The 19,584-nt window shown below is 43.4% G+C and overlaps 1 protein-coding gene across 2 annotated transcripts in view; it reads left to right on the top strand.

The window, feature by feature from the left end:
* Positions 1 to 19,584, top strand: part of CA10 (carbonic anhydrase 10) — a 1,133,169-nt gene that overhangs the window by 1,001,584 nt on the left and 112,001 nt on the right. For both annotated transcript variants that reach the window (XM_069654920.1, XM_069654921.1), the window contains one exon: positions 13,508 to 13,662. In XM_069654920.1, coding sequence (XP_069511021.1) covers positions 13,508 to 13,662 — 155 coding nt within the window. The remainder of the gene's footprint in view (positions 1 to 13,507; positions 13,663 to 19,584) is intronic.

Raw genomic sequence — 19,584 nt, 5'->3', positions numbered from 1 at the left:
CTTTGCCTTTCGATTCAAAGATCCATGGCGACAACAGCGAGGGCAATAACCCCAATGGATAAGGACACTATTGTAGTGGAGGAGCAGGTTCTGAATGCTGCAAATATTGGAACACCTGGTGCCAGGGAGATGGAGAGATCAAAAGCAGCAAATATGTCTGAAGATCAATCCATCCATCCTTCGCCCATCTCGCCCGTAGTCCCTGTAATGGAACGCCTTTCGGCATCACCCAACCTATCTATAGACATTGAGGACTCGGAACCAGCAGACGACCTAAGATCTGGGGAACCTTTGTGCCTAAATACTACAGCTATTACCGAACTACAGGCTTCCATGGCTTTGATGCAGTTTGCATTGCAAATCCTACTGAAGCTATGTGGAAGGATACATGTCAACATGATTCTCCCCCTTGGGCTGCCTGACCCAAGGGCTGGACAAGAGCCTGAGGTACCAGAGGCTGTGCTTCCCATTGAGGAGCTGGAGTCCCCCGCTCTTCCCACCAACGGAGACCCGAAAGCACCGCCTAATGGAAATCTGGCCATTCTTCTTAGTGAAAAACAACGACGTATGGCCAAACGAGCGGCATTGAAAAAAGCTGTGGTGGAAATTGCTTCCCCACTCCCAGAAACTAACATTCCTCAGGCCAAATCAGAGGAAGCAAAGGAAAGAGGATGAAAAACTAAGAAGTGCTAGGCCAAAGGTGCAGGGACCTTGACGAGCTGGATAAAACCAATGAGACCACGCTCATGAGTGATGATCAAGATACAGATTCTTCGGTCTGTACAATCAGTGAAGCAACTAAATATTCAACTCCACGCAGGAAGGCAAAACCGAGGGCCCAGGATTACCTCGATTTGGCAGAACCTGTGGGGGTGGCAGACAACCTGGATGATAAAATATGCATAATTAAAAATTTGAACCAAAAGAAAAGAGATAAATGGCTGATGAGATCTGAGGTGGTAACCAAGTTGCACCTCATTCCCCAACTACGAGTTATATTATCTGATGGCTTCTCCTTTGTCGAACCACCCTAATGTCACGGCATTACATTGTAGGGTTTGAGCTTCTGCACAACTGATTTGTGCTCACAAGAAAAGCCTAATGCAAGTCGGGAGGGAGGTAGATTCAGACAAGGAAGAAGAAGATCCATCTTTACCGAGCAGCCTTAATTCACAGAGCAATAACAAATCTAGCAAACCTGTCCTGTCCACCGGAAAGAAGATGCAGATGAGTGACATCCAGAGCACCCTGAGTGGGTGACAGACTCACTCCCAGTGGTACTGCAGCAACCATGAGATTGCTCTTTTCTCACCTGGAACACGTGTGGCCCCAACATTTGCTAACGACCAACGGCTCACTATCCCTCATTGATAATCAAACATTTTTTCTTCTACAAAAGACGTGGCTACTCTTACCAATTGCTATGGACAGATACACTCTGTTCCACATGCCAGTTGAGAAGGGTGTCCGGGGGCGACAATATGGGGGACTACTTATTGGGGTCTTAAATGCAATAGTAAGTAGAAGGATAGCAACTGGTTAATAGACTATATTAGTGCTATTGAAGTGACTATAATGATAAAGCTGAATTTTGATTTTTTTTTATTGATTAATGTTTATAACCCACCAGGGGCCAATCATAAAGAACTGATCTAGGAGGCTGTTAGCTCCATGGCTGCCTCCAAACCGGCCTCCTTTACCAGGTTCCTGCAGTAGGGACTTACCGGGTTACTCCGACATAGGAGGACCCGGTAAATCCTCCTTTCAGGATCCATTCCCCATTCCCATTTGAGCCCCCATAGGGCTCAACAGGAATGGGGATGGAGGTAACAACGGGCACATCATGAGTGTCCCGTTGTTACCTCCTTCTTCCCCTCGCGGGACCCGGAAAGCACTCCTGGTTTTACCAGGTGTGCGTTCCGGGTCCCGCGATGGGAACCCTGTAATCAGCCCTGACGGAGTGAAGGGGGCTGGTCCCATGCCGACCCACTTCATTCCGTCAGTGCAAACCTTATAATGAGGCCCCATAAATGTAGAGAATTTCATAACTAGCCATGCTGCCGATTGCATAATTTGGTTGGAAAAGAACATTCAGAAAGCCGTTAATGCAACAGGTGAGTGGGACCTGAATCACGCACGCAATTTCAAGTGTATGTCACCTGAAGAAATTGAGAAGTGGATATGTATGTTCTCAGGTAATCATGCAACCTGTAGATTCCCTATAGTGCTCAGGAAATCTGCAAATGACATCCACTATGATAGGGAAATCAGAGACACCAAACGGAAGCTCAGAAGAGATATCCGTAAGCTCAAAGCCAGGACTTATCCCTGGACAGCAATCCATAATAACATCAGGAAATTAAAAAATAAATATCGCTCCTGGCTAAAAACTCGTAACAAACTTAGGAAACTAGAACAGTGGCAACACACGGTTAAAATACTATGTGCCAGAAACACACAAAACATATGGTCACTATTGGGGAAGCTAAGGGGAGTAGAACTACCCGCATGATAAACCCCATAGGTGTACATGAATGGACCACCTTTCTGGAAAGCCGTAATGGAACAGTCTATCAACAGCACCATATGGAACAGTATTCAATCAATTACCCCCCCCCGCCCATTTGCAATTACCACAGAAGTGCTTTGAGAATCAATGAGTTAAATTCATCCAGCGCTCCGGGTCCAAACGGTTTATCCAATGTGGTAATGAGGAATAACCCTCAATTATGGGCAGGTTTGATAAAAATCTTGTTCGAGAAAATCATAGCGGAGGGCCGTATACCTGAATCATGGCAAGCTGCCATATTAATACCGGTATTCTAAAAAGGCAACAAAACTGAGCCTGGTAATTATCGGTTACTATCTATGCTGGATTGCACGGGCAAAATGTTTGCTTCTTTGTTACTAAAGGAACTCCAAAAATGGGCAGATAAAGCAAGAGTACTAGACCACTTTCAGAGCAGCTTTAGGGCAGGCTCCTCCCCATCGCACAATCTGTTTATTATGGACTACTTGAGGAACAAGGCTTTGCAGCAAGCCAGCCCTCCGCTGTATGCCCTCTATGTCGATTTGATGGCGGCATTTGACTCTGTTAACAGAGGTAAACTGTGACATAAACTAAGAGCACTATCCTGCCCAGAGGCTCTTCTATTTAGAGCTTCGCCACACCAACACCACCGTCCAGCTTAGACTAGATAATCGTGGATCCATGACCAGCCCTATTCTACAACTAAGAGGTGTAAAGCAGGTGTGTGCAACTGCCCCCATACTTTAAAACCTATTTGTATCAGACGCTCCTGAATATGTACAGGGTGCCAGCAAATGACCGCCCATAATTAGCTCAAAGCACTGCACGATCCTAGCATATGCGGACGATCTTGTGATATTCGATCACACGTTTAGTGGGATCCTTAGATTGGCAGAGCGACTCTGGCAATATGCAGAGGCCAACGAATTGGTTATCAACCACGGCAAGACAGAATTGATCTTGTACACGGCTGGTAAGGTTGCACAGCCCTGTATGCATGTGGGAATAGTGGAAATAAAATACACCCACTCCTACAAATATCTAGGTGTGGATTTCGATAGCAAGGGTAACTACACCTCATTCATGCAGGCCAGTAAAATAAAGGCAGCACAACTAACAGCAATGATATACAAATTCACGCGATACCAGAGTGGGTTTTCCATCTGGGCTGTGTGCCAATTGTATATACAATGCATTGTACCAATGGTAACCTATGGTCTGGACACATTGATAAATATGAACTTAAGCTGGCTCCAGCTAATAAAGGGTAAATTCTGGAGAAGACTCTTAGGTCTCCCGCAGTGCATACCTATGGCCGTCCTAAGATTAGAGCTTGGGATTATTTCCCTTAAGGCAGTTGTACTGTGGAAGAGAGCTGAACTGTACGTCAAAATTAAGAACAACCCCTCCAGTCCCTTATTACAGGCTGTAAAGGAAGATCTGTGTGCTGGAAAACAACACAACCTAGAAGCCCAAATGGAAACAATATTCGAAACAATCTGCTGGACTCCTCAGTGGGGACAGGATAATGGACATATGCTTTTCCATCTGCATAAGCGCTGAAACTTGTGGGACTGGCAGAACAACTATGCACACTTGGAGAACCTAAAAAGCTATAAGTTCATAACATATGTCCTATTCACTTTCAAAAAGGCCCAGCTATATTTAAATCTATGTCCCTCAGAATCGCTGAGGCGATTCATTTTGTTGCTGCTCATTAACCACCTGCCAACTCTTGAGTCCACTGGCCCAGAACTAGGTTTACCCAAAAAAGAAAGGCATTGTAGAATATGTGAGCTGCGTACTGAGCCAGAAACTGCTAGACATGTACTAACTCAATGTCGATCGATGAGTCTTAGCCATGAGAAATACCTTGGGGAGTTTGTTAACAGACCTGAATACATTGGGAAAGTGGAATGCTGGTATGAATGTATTAACACTCTTAACCCCAGGTTACATCTAGCCTTGTTTCATGTATGGTCAGAAGCAGTAATATCTATTGGTCACTATGTTTGGGCCGATAGGCTGGCCTTGCATCTTCTCCGAAAGGACCCTAATGAAGAATCGGAGATCTAGGCTCTGAAATTCAAACACTTTTTCCTTTTGCTACCTATAATTGACACTCTGGGTAAGCCAGGAAGGGCCATTGTGTACACTGTAGCGACCATGATGTTGATTGATGGTATTTAGGTTTGTTTACTTAACTTGAATATATATATATATATATATATATATATATATATATATATATATATATTGGCAATTCTACCTTCAGGTAGCGGGTTCGAGCTGCACTCTCCACAGTCCCATACTCGCCCAATTTTGTGAAGAAAGTTTGGAGTCCACACCAACGTTTTCATGTTTTTCTTTTCTTCCTTTATTCGTTAAACAGGGAAAAATGTCATTGCATTTAAAAACAACGGAAATTCGTTCCAAAAATAGAAAATTACCCCAGTGTGGGTCCTCCCAAGTGCAGCACTCCTCCGTATTCGAGGCGTTAATATGTATAAATATATACTTTATTTATTTTTACTTCATTTTTCTTTTATTCACTATTCCTTTTTTCACTGATATTTTATCTTCTTTTATTATTCACTCATTTTATCTGTCTTAATTTGTATTGACAATTGATGTGATGTATTAATCCATGTAATATTCATATGTATTAAGAATTTATTTCAATACTGTATGATTTTGTTTAGTTAAATTTATGTGTGAAGTTTTATTTGTATATAAAACTATATCACATTAGATAAATAAATAAGTAAATAGAAATCCCAGAAAACAAACATTTTCAGGGGCCTCCAAAGTGTCCTCATACCATAATAGAGGAGAGTGTTAATAGTCAGAAACCAATGAAGTCACGTATGCTGGCAAGAGCATCTATAATAGTTTATGAAATAAAAAAGTCCATCACTTGCTGCAGACGAGTGGTGGACCCGCTTGATGGAGGGACATAACAAAAAAGTAATTTTTGCACTCACCTTCTATTTGGACAATATGCAAAAAACGTTAAATAATTGTGACACATGATGTTAAACTTGGACATATTGTGACAAATGTGACTACAAAGACTAATGATATAGGCGTTGGCCTAAAAGAAGTTCTTTTAAAAAAGTTTGTAACAAACTCATTTAAATAAAAAAATAAAAAAGTATATCTTTGGAAGTTTAAATAATAAACACATATGGTGGAACACCTTTGCAGTGAAGATATTTGGAAAATAAGGAAGCAATACATTACAGAGGTAGTGCTACAAAAGGATAATCTGATACCAGGAATTTTGCTCACAAGTTCCTGGGAAGTGCAAAAACAATGACATCGGAGGAGATTCATGCAGACAGAGAGGACACAGACCTACAGGTCATGGATCGGATGGCAGATATAAGGTGCCCGGTAATTTCAGGCTGCCATTTCCATAATTTCTTTTTTCTCAGAGTCTCCATATGATGTTCTGCTCTACCCTTGCGTATTGACTATGTAACGATTCGCCAGGTAGCATAATTTCTCCCCAAGGGAGAGCCCTTTCCCTTGAGGCTAGGGAGGTGCAGCCGCAACCCAATAGTCTCCCTAGGGGTGATTTAATGCGGGAGGACTTCATGGGGAGGGACTCCCCCTCTGGGGATAAGGACGATGACCTTGGGTATAGCCCATTGACTAACCTCACACCCCAATCTTCTCCAACCCCTCCTTTCATGCCAAGCTACTTTCTTGAGTGTAGAACCATGTATTTATGTAGTGTAGGAGAAACAGCCATAACAGAAAGTACTAGGATGAAGAAAAGCACAGAAGATATGAAGATTGACTGTGCTAGTACTGGTATGAAGTGGCCCTGAGGATGCATAAACATCAATCCATCAAGAACAACAAAGGACTTTGACAGTCTGCAAGGGCAGGACTGGCAACAAAGTATAAGAATAGAACAAGCACTGAAGACTTGGTCAAGCCAAGCCAGGTGTGGCAGCATGTGTGGAAACCATCCAGAGAGGGGGTTTTCAATCCTGTCAGCTGACCGGAGAAACCGAAGAGCAGAGGACGCCGGCGAGGCGCTGAGGAAGTTCTTCCTGGGTCCAGCTGGAGTGGACCCGAACATGAAGCAGGAAGAGGAAGCCGAGCAGTCCAGTACAGCGCGGAGCCAGAAGAGACATAGCCCAGTCCTAGGAAGCTCTAGTGGTTTATCCTTATGAGGAAGAAGGGGACACAGAGGTTGAAGAGGGGCAGGCTCAAGGGGCAGGCTCGAGTGGCTCTCTGCATGCCCAATAGTAGCAATCAAACTATTGGGACAGGAGGACGGAGCATCCAAGTAGAATTTCCTCATTGCAGTGGCATCAATAAGCCCACTGACCACCAGGGAAGGGTCTTGGACCCCACTACAAGTGAAACAAGCCTCCGAGGAGAACTTCCTTGTTGCAGTGACGGCAACAAGCCCACTGACCACCAGAGAATTGCCTGAGACCCCCAACACAAGCGCATCGAGCATCCTAGGAGAATTTGCTTGTCGCAGTGGCAGCAACAAGCCCAATAACCACCAGAGAAGGGTCTGGGACCCTAACACAAATGAACTAAGCATCAGAGGAGAACTTCCTCATTGCAGTGGCAACAATACATTCACTGCCCACCAGCAAAGGGTTTGAGACCCCAACATATGTATACTAAGCATCCGAAGAAAGCATCCTTCATCTTCTACTCTTTACCAATGCAACAAGCAAACTGCTTCTCCAACCACCTCAGTGACGGTTTACAAGAGAGGTGTGCTACGGTAGTGTCGGAAGTGGTTGTGTTTGTGGTGCGGCTTGATGCCTGCCACCGTAGGGTCCCTTTCTCTAGCATCCTGCTGTCAGCAGTCATCTCCAGCTTCCTCCGTTGTGCCTGAGAGTTCCTTCTACGGCAGCGGCTTCCAGCTTCAGCTTTAGCTGCTTCTGCATTTCTGCTGGGCCCCCACAGCCGCCTGTGGGTTGGTTGGGTGACCACCTCCGGCTTCCAGCTACAGCATTAGGTGCATCTGCATTTCGACTGGTCCGCTCCGGCTGCCACTCAACCATTCGGACAGCTAGCAAGGGACAACTAGCAGGGAGCTGCCACTGGATCCCATTGGAAGCAAGGTCTTACCGGAGACAAGATGCCATCTCCCCCCACCTGTCTGCTGACACCTAAGGATGTTGCCTGTGGAGCCTGACCGCAATGTTCCTGTTTAGGAGGGTAAAGGGGTGTGTGTAACTCCCTCTGTAATGTATTGCTTCCTTATTTGCCAAATATCTTCACTGCAAAGGTGTTCCACCATATGTGTTTATTATTTAAACTTCCAATGAAGATATACTTTTCTATGTCATAAACTATTATAGATGTTCTTGCCAGCATACGTAACTTTATTGGTTTCTGAATATTAACACTCTCCTCTACTATGGAATGAGGACACTTGGTGGCGGACCCTGTAAATGTTTGTTTTCTGGGATTTCTGGGATTCATCCTTTTTCTTTTTTGCCCCCACCCTTTCTAAATGTGTCCAAGCAAATGGGACCTCAGTGACAAGTGGCATTAGAATGAAAAAAGTGCAAAGTGTGGCTGAAGTGAAATTGGTGTCAATATTTGCCTTACTCCTTACCTGTGCCTTCTGGTGATGGGAGACTGACTGAAGAAAAGGAAATTAAACTTGGAATCACTTTGTGCCTGCTACTTTAAGGCTGAATTGGTGTTGGAGCACAGCCATAAATTCTGTGGGCAGGCGTAAAGCACCTCTAAGTGCGGCTGATTTGCAGTTGGGGAATATCACAGTTGGTTGCAGGATCAACATTTGAGCTGGAGATGCTCTCCTTGTGTAGGTAAGTGACTTAATCCAATTCTGAATGCACCTCGGAACACTTGTGTATAGGCGCGTTATAAATGCCGTATCATATCATGTAGGGGAGGTTGACTGGGGCTGCAAACTGCGGCTGCAGGCTCTTATTCTCCAGCATACAGTTATACTGTAGCAGATATTGCAAGTGGCTAGTGGCTCCTGGACCATCTCAGATACCTGTGTGCCACTGTGTTTTTGGGGGCAATGTGCATTCCACGGGTGCCCTGCAATGTGAGCACTTCACCCTGCACTGTCTTCCTGCCCACAGTGAGGGCTGTCCATTCGCTCTGTGTCCCAACCTCTGCCTTTGCCCCTCTTAATTACTCCTCTGGACTCTACCTGTGGCAGTTTATCTGCCACACTATTGCATCCCACTGGATGTTACCGGAGGTTACACTAGGTGTTACTCATCCTGCCTTGCAGCTTGCCCCCTCACCCAGTGTGGGTCCTGGCCATCTGCTCCTCACGATCCTCTCCAGCTACCAAATACCTGCTGCTCCGGGCCCTGCCCATGCCTTCGTATTGTCTTTTCATTGCCCCCGGCCATCTTTAGCATCACACCTGGGTGATACCCACTGCCTAGCTAGGTCAGGTTTCTTTGCTGCTTTGCAGTGGAGACATGAGCTGGGCTGGGCCATCGATGGCTGTTGCCTCTGGCTTCTTACACCATTGCCCCAGGGATGGATCTGAGCAACGTGTTCGACCTTATTGATTCCGCACCTGGCAGTTTCCCCTGCACCCAAGCTGATCATCTGCTCTCTGGACTTCCGCCACCACGACCACAACTTTGGCTTTGCCCCCTCAGACCTCACATCGTCCCTGCCTCCATCAACAACTCGCCTGGGAGAACGCTGCACATCCAGTCCCTCCAGTGACTGCCTCTAGAACCTGTTCCATGCTTCACTGGCTACACTTTTACTCCTCCAAACTGTTCTTCCTTCTCCTTTTATTATGTCTGATGCTGTTTTTCCAATTCCTACTCACTGCATATCTCACTCCTCTACTTTTTGTTCATCTACCTGAAACTTAAACAATCTTAACTATCCTCCTTTTTTCCCCTACTCTACGTCTTTTAATGTTGCCCTTTGGAACACTTGTTCACTATGCAACATATCCCACTCAGTCCTTGGTATTTTTCTTCACCTAAATCTTCACTTTTTGGGCATCACCGAAACTTGGCTCTCCCCTTCCAATACCTCGATTCCTGCTTCCCTTACTACATCTTCTATGCCTTTGTGCACACTCCCATCCTGTGACTTGTGGTGGTGGCAAGGGCATTCTCTATTCTTCCTCCATTGTTGCCTCTCCCTCAGCCTCTCTCCCCACCTTTCCCTCTTTTGAATATTCTCTCCCCACCTTTAAAAACCGTATTCCAGTATCTTTTCATTGGTTTATCGTCCTCCTGGCTCAGTCTGTGAGGATATTGATGCCTTATTTTGTTTCGTTCTACCTTCTTCCAACCGACTCGTACTCCTGGGAGATTTCAATCTTCATCTCTCCTCGACTTATTCCTCGCTTCCACTCCTTGCTATTCTCGATTCCTACCACCTCTCTGCTCTTCCCACTACACCACCCCATTCATCGAGGTCCAGCCTGGACCTTATATTTATTTCTTCAGTACTGTGCTCTACTGTCTCTGGCCTGCTCATCTATTCCTCTAATCATCATCTTCTTTCCTTCTCCATTGTTCCTCCGCCCACTCCACCTCCTTTGGCTGGACCTGAGGCATCCACCTATCTCCATTGCGATCTCAGTTCCTTCAATTCCCCCCTATTTATCTCATCCTGTATTTCTGCTCTTCCTTCGCATTCCACATTCTCTGCCCTCTCGGCTGATGACGCTGCAAACTCTTTCTTCCTCCCCTTCCTCATCACTTGATACCCTTGATCCTGCTTTTTCTTTTCCTCCCTCTCGCAAAACCCTTTCAACTTTGGCTACTTCCCATCTCCATTCAATGCAGTGAGTACTGCACCAACTTGAAAGTTGCTGGTTCAAGTACCTCTCGGACTCAGACTCTTCCTCTTTTTCTTCTTATCACTCTCTCTATGATGAGGTCCTTCTTTCTGCTAAATGCATTTACTACTCGGACCATCTGCATGCTCAATCCACTGGTCCCAGGCGTCTTTTCCAATCTCTTTCTCACCTTCTTACACCACCCACACTGATCATTCGCTTCACTCTACTCTCACTTCTGCCGGCTTAGCAAATATTTCTCTACCAAAGTTGCTTCTCTTCATGCTGCATTTGTGCCCACTATTTCCTCTCTTCCTCCTTCTTCCCCCATCTCCCTAATCTCCTCCTTCTCCCCATCACCAACCTCAAAATCTCTGCACTTCTTACTCGCTCAAATCTTACTGGCTCTCCTTTTGATCCCCTTCCATCTTCCCTAATTCCCAAAGTCTATCCTTCTCTTGTCTCCCATCTTACCACTCTCCTCAACACCTCTCTCTTCACCTCTATCTTTCCCTCCTGCTTTAAGCATACTTCTATTCTCCCCATTCTTTAGAAGCATTCTCTCAACCCTTCTCTCCCCTCTAGTTTTTGCCCCACTTCACTTTTTCCATATCTCTCGAACCTCCTTGAGAGACTCTATACTCAGGTTTCCTCCTTTGTCAATGACAACACTATCCTTCCTTCACTCCTCCTTTCTGCACGTTACTCAAAGCAGTCCTCTCTGCTCATACTTCTAGACCTGTCTGCGGCTTTTGACACTGTTGACCACACCCTCCACTTGGCTTCTCTCACCTCATTTGGGATCGCTGACTCTGTCCTTGCATGGTTTAGCTTCTATCTTTCTGGCCGTACCTATTCTGTCTCCTGGCTGGTTCCTCTTCACACACACTTTCCCCTCCTTCATGGTGTCCCTCAATTCTCAGTTCTTGGCCCTTTCCTCTTTTCCCGCTACACTTTTCCTCCTGCTGCTATTATCACATCTTTTGGGATTTCCCACCACTTCTATGCCGACGACACAAAACCTTTTCTCTATTTCTCCACCTTTACTCCTGCCTTTCAAAATAACTTATCTTCCTGCCTGCTTACTATTAAATCATGGATGTCAGACCACTTTCTGGTTCTAAACTCCTCAGAAACTGAAGTTCTTTTCTTCCCTGCCACCACCATTCCCCCCTTCCCCTCCCTCCTCTGTCTCCTTTCCCTCTTCCGCTTTACTGCTCTCTAGTACTGCTTGCAATCTCGGCCTATACCTTCATATGGCCTTATCCTTTTCCCGTCACATCTCCACTATCTCTGTCCTGCTGCTTCCATCTCTTTCAAATTTGTAAAGCCCGCCCTTTTCTGACCTTGGGTGCTACCAAACTTCTCGTCTCATCTCTGATTTGTTCTCACCTTTTCTAATGTTACTCTGCCCTCTTTAGTCTCTCTCTTTCCCGTCTGGCCCCTCTTAAATGCATTTTAAACACTTCTATACATCTCGTCTACCAGTTATCTCCCCGCGATTCCATTTCACAATCTCTGTCTTTGCTTGGTTGGCTGACTTTTTCCTCCTGGCTCAAATTCAACTTTCTGTGTTTGTTTTTTAAATCCCTCCACAGTCTTGCTCCATTTATCTTTCTTCCTTGGTCTCCTTCTATGCACTCACTTGTTCTCTTTGCTCAAAATCCCAGTTCTTGCTATCAGTCCCTCACACCCTCTGTGCCCAATCCTGGTTCCATTCTTTTTTTGCTTTGATCCCTATAATTGGAACTCTCTCCCCCTCCTTCTCCGTTCTACTTCCTCCTACTCTGCCTTTCGTACTTCTCTAAAGTCCTATCTTCGCCAAACTTAACTTCCAACTGCTTTTAATCGAATTCTCACTGTATCTAGTGTTTTCTTAAAACACTTCTGTGAAGCTACCAAATAATATGTTATTGTTTTGTAACCATTTTTATGTCCAGCGCTTTGGCGTAAAGCGCTCCATAAATATCAAATGAATACACAAATCCTCATTGCAGTGGCAGGGAAGAGTCCACTGAGGCCCTGAGAAGGATTTAGGAAATGTGCTACTTCCACAAGAAGGAGTTGAAAGAAACATCAGGTTGAGAGATACAGAGAAGAACTCTCAAACACCAGGAGTAGGGAGTAATTCTCTTGGTGAAGAGGCTGAAAGCCTTTAACATTTCTGATATACTCAAGAGATGCCAGGGGAAGGGAATCATTCTCCCCGTTTTTGTTGTGAACTATATTGGAGTGTGCGGACCAGTACCAGAAGATGGGGGTCATTCTCCTGGTTATGAAAGTTGACTGGTGCAAAGTTTTGTTGGAACCACAAGCCAGTGGAAAGCAGTCATTCCCCCTGGCATCCTTTTGCCAAAGAACATTTCTGGGAATACCACCCAAATACCAGGAGAAGGGAGTCATTCCCCTATAGAAGGAACTTTCTGTTGACTTATTCTTCAGTTGTAGTGTAAGGGAAATAGAAGTAGGTTCTGACACAGGACGGTGGAGTTTGATTTGACTGCCATTCTGACAGATCCTTATTATTAGTTTGAGGCAGGGAAACCCCTCTTAGAAGATATGGCTATTGAGGGTTTCTTCCTTTTTGATAAATGTAAGTTTTTACCAACCAAAATGCCTCTTCACAATATACCGTTATACAATTAATGCAACATTTCTCTTTTGACCTCTTGTGCTGGTATCTTGACTGCATAATTGTATTTACGTAAAAGAAATGAAAATGAAACCCACTTGTGTGAAAGGCTTGAGTGGTGAATCAGCTATGATGATTGCCTACGTAGAAGATGAAAGACAATAGATGGACTGATAAATTGAGAGGAATTATTTTCGAGATGTTGCCAGATTGAAAAGGTTTGCTAAGCATAATCTACCTAATAGACAGAAGACATTCAATAACTCTGTGGGGAAGGTGGGATCAGAAATCCTGGGCTTCCAATTATGTCTGCTGGAGAGCTATCAGTTGTAGGATAATGGTAGCCCATAACATCATAGTGTACAAGGAGAAGGCTGATTGTAAATACATGCTTTCTTACTATGTAACCTTTACTGCATCATGAATTATTATAAAGATTATATTGCTGAATGTTTTTAAAATGTGGATTTATAAATACAAAACTGTACCCAAGTAGACACCGATTTCCAAGGTCCATGTATTTATACGAATTTGTCAATTTTTAATCTTCTCCTAGATGATGCATATTTACTGCAAGGGCTTAATATAGAGGAAATGTACCCAGAGACCTCTAGTTTCATCACCTATGACGGGTCAATGACAATTCCACCATGCTATGAAACAGCAAGTTGGATAATAATGAACAAACCAATCTACATAACTAGTATGCAGGTAAGCAATTTTATTTGCGAATACATTTCATGTTATAGTGGGAGGATGTAATGTTTTACATAACATGTTCAGGTTTTGCACATATATTTCATTTTTCCTTCCCCCCGTAGTAGAAAAGCAAGTTGCCCAAAGCATCTATTAAGATGCATGCAATTGAAATTGTCTATGTGTTGGCAAGTTCCAAATGCTTTCCTGTTCAACTATCAATGAAAGTCTTTTGCTATGATCACCAGTTTATTATATGAAACATTCTAATTTCCTCAGAATGTAATAGCAGATCCACTTACCCAATACATGTGTAATGCATTGACACCTACTAACTACTTGTGGCACCAACATGTAGTCCAGGAGCGTGGGCCGTGTCTTAACATGAGAGCTCGGTGTCCTGAGTTTTTGGGGGGTGGGGGGGTGATTGAAATTCAAGTGTTTGTATATAGCTTGTTCATCCTTGTGTTTTAAAAGACTGTTAAGAATATTAGTGATTTTCTTTAATTGGAGTCTACACCCTAATATTTATTGGGGGATTATATTTCTTTACATACTAATTGTGAGGACTCTGATCTGGACAGATGTGTGCAAGCTCTACTGAGGAAGTACAATGTTCCTTTATAAGTAAAGCTTGATTCACCTTGTGACAGCTGCAGACGTCTCTTGATACAACAACAGGTGCCAGGATTAAGGAATGCCCTTATGAGTGCTTACCCAGCTATATGAACATGGTTGGACTGGTCATGAAAATTATCTTTGTTCTTCAAATATTTTTTAGAGCTCACTTTGTAGGAGAGTGTAGCAGGATGTACCCAGCTCGGTCTGAGCAGCGTACACTAACTAGGCACAGGCAAAGAGGAGCTCTTGATCCAGTTAGCGAAGTGGTGAAATACTCCTGGGAGGAGCGGGTGCTTGCCAAGTCGTGGTGGTGGTAAAGTATTGTTTTCTCTTACACAAGGTTCAAAAACCCCTACACGCCTGGGAACTGGTGAGTTAGTAAACATAACTCATGGAGAGTTGCTGTCAATAGATAATGATTAAACATACATTGACACATTATTTGGGTTTTTCAATCAATGTTAAACTATTAAGTAACCACAATATTCTATCTTTTTCAATTTACCTGATGTAGGTCTCATAGTTGTCATCAATTTATTAAGCAAACATTTTCCAAGTGGAAGAACACAGTAACAGATGTTCAAAAGAATATATATACATACAGATAAAACACAACATTATATTAAGTGTAAGGTACAAAACATAAAAAACATGTGAACAAAGAGGTAGCAGGAACAACATAATGCTAGTCTACATAAAAGGTAACTTCAGAGACCAAAAAGTGGTGCCGCAAAATGCATAGTAGAAACAAATCTTTTTTTTTTAAACACTCCATTGTCTTTGGCATGAAACACATTCACGAGGGAAAGAAATATAAGATCATTGAAACAAATGTTGTCTTTCCTGTCAATGTCCCATTTCCTAAATATAAATCATATTTTTGTACTAAATATTGTAAACTAAGTCTACCTAAGTTCAGTTACAGACAGGATTTGCGAAGACTAATAGTTTGCGTGGACAAGGTGCAAGTTCAGTTTTACACAAAGTTCAGGAGAACAATAGATCTGGGCAGAAAGGGTTGATGTCTAAGACAGTGGGGTGCCTTCATCAGGAACAGAAAGTAATTCAAAAGGACCGTATACATGTAAAACAAAAAATAAAGTCAGTTCATGAAACTCTTGTGGAGTAGAATGGGGAGGCTCAACAACCAGTTGTCGTAAATGATGAAAGTTGTTGGCAGATATGTTTCGGTGGTGCTAAAGAAATGTGTATCTTATTTGATCATCTATGCAATAGAGGATACCCAGAGGCCCCCACAATAAATGGTATATTAAATCACAGTAAAACATTTGCTAAGGATCCAATGCATCAAAGGGAACTAAATGCTCATACCTGTGCATAATTATATGATGCTATATAGAAATGGAAGAGTGTGAAGAGATGTATCTGGTGGACTCAAACTAAACAACATTTACTATGGTAAAAAAACGGGGAGGATAAGCTATGATGAGGTCTTACCTTCTTGCTAATTATGTGAAGGCTCACGTAAAAAATATATAGAGAAATTAGAGCTTACATGTCTGATGCAGAAATAGTTTATCTCGCTGGTAAACGCTGGTACAGAATGCCTCAGTAGGTACATCATGATGAAGGCACTCATGTGGTGATTTCATGACACCACCACGTCAACTGCTGCACAATCTATTTACAGAATGGGGATGAGTAAAAAGCTATGAAATGTGATGTGTGTGGACAAGAGTAGACTACTGCAGCGGTATCGATCTAAGAATGATATGTTAATGTTAGATTCCATATAGTTCAACATATATAATGCACATAAATGCCCTCTTCTCCTAGAATCACACATAAGTAAGTGGTGCACCATTAAATTATAATGGGGCAAGAAATCTTTATTAAGACCAGAAATAGGAGTTCCCATGTGATGTATCCATCTGGCCTCTTTGAGTATCGAGCGTTGCTTAGGATCAGAGCTCCTGGTGGCAGTATCCAGTAACCACCAAGAAATATCATCCGCAGATTGGTGATGTGCAACAAAATGTTGTGTGTGGGTTCACCTCCGAAATATGGCTTTTTTATTGCACTGCTGGGGCCGTGCAGCCTGTGCGACTACTTTAGTCATCCACACCAATAAGATAATCACCAGGCAAATGCATCCGGTTGACACAAAAGATCAAGGGAAGTTGACTCAAACATTTAATTCATATTCTTAGAAAATAGTAAGGTCGTAATGCTTAACTATACGTCAGTGCTTAAACATTTTTAGTTTGTGAGAAAATACACATTACTGTATTCTGTATTCTCTATAGTATATGGAGTCCATCGGTTACTCAGGCGTACTGCTAGAGTTCTATATATGCTGTGAAAAACCAGAGGGTGTTTCACTGCCTAGACCCCGGGGATCCCTTACTTAGGTGGCCAGGGCACGGCCATCGCCTTTGGATCCAGACCCTGGGGGTGGACAAGTGCGGGAGGATCGCCTGGGTGAGGGGTCCGCCAGGAATGTGGGTGAGACACCCGATGGTTAGACACAGTATCCCCCCTTTTCCAACACCCCAATCCAATCCTATTTCATGGGATATCCCAACTTCCCAGATCCCCCGTCCCTTTTTCTTCACAAACAATGAGCTGAGGAAGAGGAGATCAAAGGCTGAAAGGATTACCGCCCATGCAATACACTGGACATGTTCCTCAAACAAGATCAGGCAAGGTTAGGCCCTTGGCTTTAATGACGCACACCTAATACCTATAGACTCTCTCCACATGGTTAAACGGTGGAACACTGAGACACACAAGGCGGTGCACGAGAAGGAGCAGTTCCTCCAGGGCTATGGTGAACCAGGTGAATAATCGCCACAAACCGAGAGGGTTTAACCAAAAGGGCAGGAAGCCAGAGACCCCCCGGGCGAGAGATAGTTGTCTCTAAAAGGCTGTGTGGATTGCACAATGACAACCCAGCTAGATGGGAGAAAGAGTTCTCCAAGTGCTACAAGGTTACCAGCCATCCTCTAGAGTGAACGGCAGAGTTGGGGAGGTGCAGAAGTGGCAGTGGTAACAACCTTGACTCCTACATCAAAAGCGTGAAAGGCGGAAAGCATCTTAACATGACCGGTGAGTTGAGGGAAACAAAGAAAGCCTGGTCTGTGTTTAATTGAAATGCTTGCAACTGTATCCGAGGGATGAAGTTTACGCAAGCGCTGATAAGCTGCGAGAGAAAGTAAAACCATTGTTGAGAACTGTGAATACGAAATACAAAGTATTAGAGGGGTCAAGCGAAGTGAGATTGCCCAATCGAAAGTCTCTGTGAAATGCTTTAAAGCTGCAGAGGCAGCGGGAAGTGAAAGAAAGGCAAAGAGGTGAGCCTGATTGAGGGAAACCCATATAGGAAGTGATAGTTAAAGGCAACAAGGATCCGAGCCTGGCTGAGGGAGACCAATGTGAGAAGTGGAAATTAAAAGGTTTGAGCCCGATTGAGGGGAACCTATAATGTGGAATATCAAGAAAGCTTGGGGAAGGGAACCCAACCAAGAAGAGGTTTGAGCCCGATTGAGGGGAACATTTTTGTTGAAACTGTGTAGAAGTTTGAAGGGTAACCTGGACTTGGGTGATGGCACCCCAAGAGGTTAAACCCATGAACTTGTGACTCAGACGTGAATGTCCAAGAAGGCTCTGGAGGGCAGAGTCCGCCGCCTAACTGTGTTTGCAAGCCAAAGTGTGTTCATCCATCAAGTGTTCCATCTAACCCCATGCTATACAACATGGAGACAAGAATGAACACTGATTTATATTGCCATTTCAATATTTGGTTTTACTGCTGATTTTTCCTTTTTGAGATACATATCCCTATGTCACATTAGTTTGTATTAGAGTGAAGGGCAGGCATTAGGTTTTTGTTAGTATAAATCTTTATTGTTTGACTAAGACTGACTAAGACTGTTTCTTTATTATTTGATGGTTGAGATAACTCCCATCTTAGTTACAGGCCCAGACAGGGGTTTTTCCAACCCCCTTAAATCTAACAATAAAGGTCTTGAAACGTAATACTCTTATTTCAGTGTCTACTTGTGATACCATGCCTCCCTCATGATGCATATATATACAATTTAGTTGGATGTAGGAACAAGCATTTATTCATGCACTTAATGTGTTAAAACACCAAATTGTGCAACGGGAAAGCTCTTAAACTGAGTACAAATGGATTGGGTCAATAGGGGTTATGACCATTTGAAAATGCTTCAATAAGATTGGTTGTGGTCTAAATATCACCAAAGCCTACTGATCATCTACTGTCAACATGTTTCAGCACTTATCAACATTACGGCCATCTTCATTCTTTACCCTACAGTGCTTTTATAGCTAGGTTTGTGCTTTGTAGGTCACCTATGTATATACTTAGAAGGGTGGGTAGTATGATGTACATTTGTGCAACGGAAGGTGGGGAGAGCGCACAAAAGATCCTACTATCCTGCAGCAAGCCAACTCTTGCCTCGCCACCATGTCTGGTCCAGGGTATGTAAGCCAGCCACACGCGTCCATTCTCAGTGCAGTTTACATCAGAGTACAAAGCACATCAAGCGATAAGCGACTCAGAACAGCGACCTACAGGATCATTGATTTTCAAAAATGAATGAGTGTTATAATGTCCGTCTACAGAGCCCATGGGGAGTACCAGTACTTTTTGCTAATATATATATATATATATATATATATATATATATATATATATATATATATATATATATATATATATATATATATGTATATATATATATATATATATATATATATATATATATATATAATGAAAAATCTGTTTGTTTGTTTCTTCCTTATACAACTCCCCGCCATTCCACCAATCAGCACCACATTTTGCATAACTAGCTGTGAGGACCCTTCAGAACGTCACTGGCTGCATGACATGTGGACACCCCACCTCCTTCCTCAGTTTTCAGCCTCTGCACACATGAGACCTGGAAGCTGCAAAACCTCAAGGCAGGAGTCATTTTAGGCATATCGATGCGAGAAACAAAACTTGAGGTTCCACCTCAACAACTACATTTCAAGGCCTTAGGATCCGTTTCTGAGATATTTCTGCTGCAACTCATGAAATCAGCAAAACATCAATGTGGTCATTGAAGGACCAGACAAAGCTGATTTTAAGCATCTTGATGCCAGGAACAAAATTTTAAGGCTCAAAAACCATGTTGCAAGACCCTAGGATGTACCGCAATGGATGACATTGTCGAAAAAACATCAATGTGGTCTTAGAAGAATCGGACAAAGCTCATTTTAAGCATCTCGACGCCAGGGACAAGGACGCACCATTTCTGAGATATTTGCACCACAAAGCACTGCACC

The sequence above is a fragment of the Ambystoma mexicanum genome, chromosome 3q (genome assembly GCF_040938575.1).
Source record: "Ambystoma mexicanum isolate Mex_15411 chromosome 3q, UKY_AmexF1_1, whole genome shotgun sequence".
Lineage (NCBI taxonomy): Eukaryota > Metazoa > Chordata > Amphibia > Caudata > Ambystomatidae > Ambystoma > Ambystoma mexicanum.
Note: the sequence above shows the minus strand (reverse complement) of the source record. Positions and strands in the feature narration are given on the sequence as shown.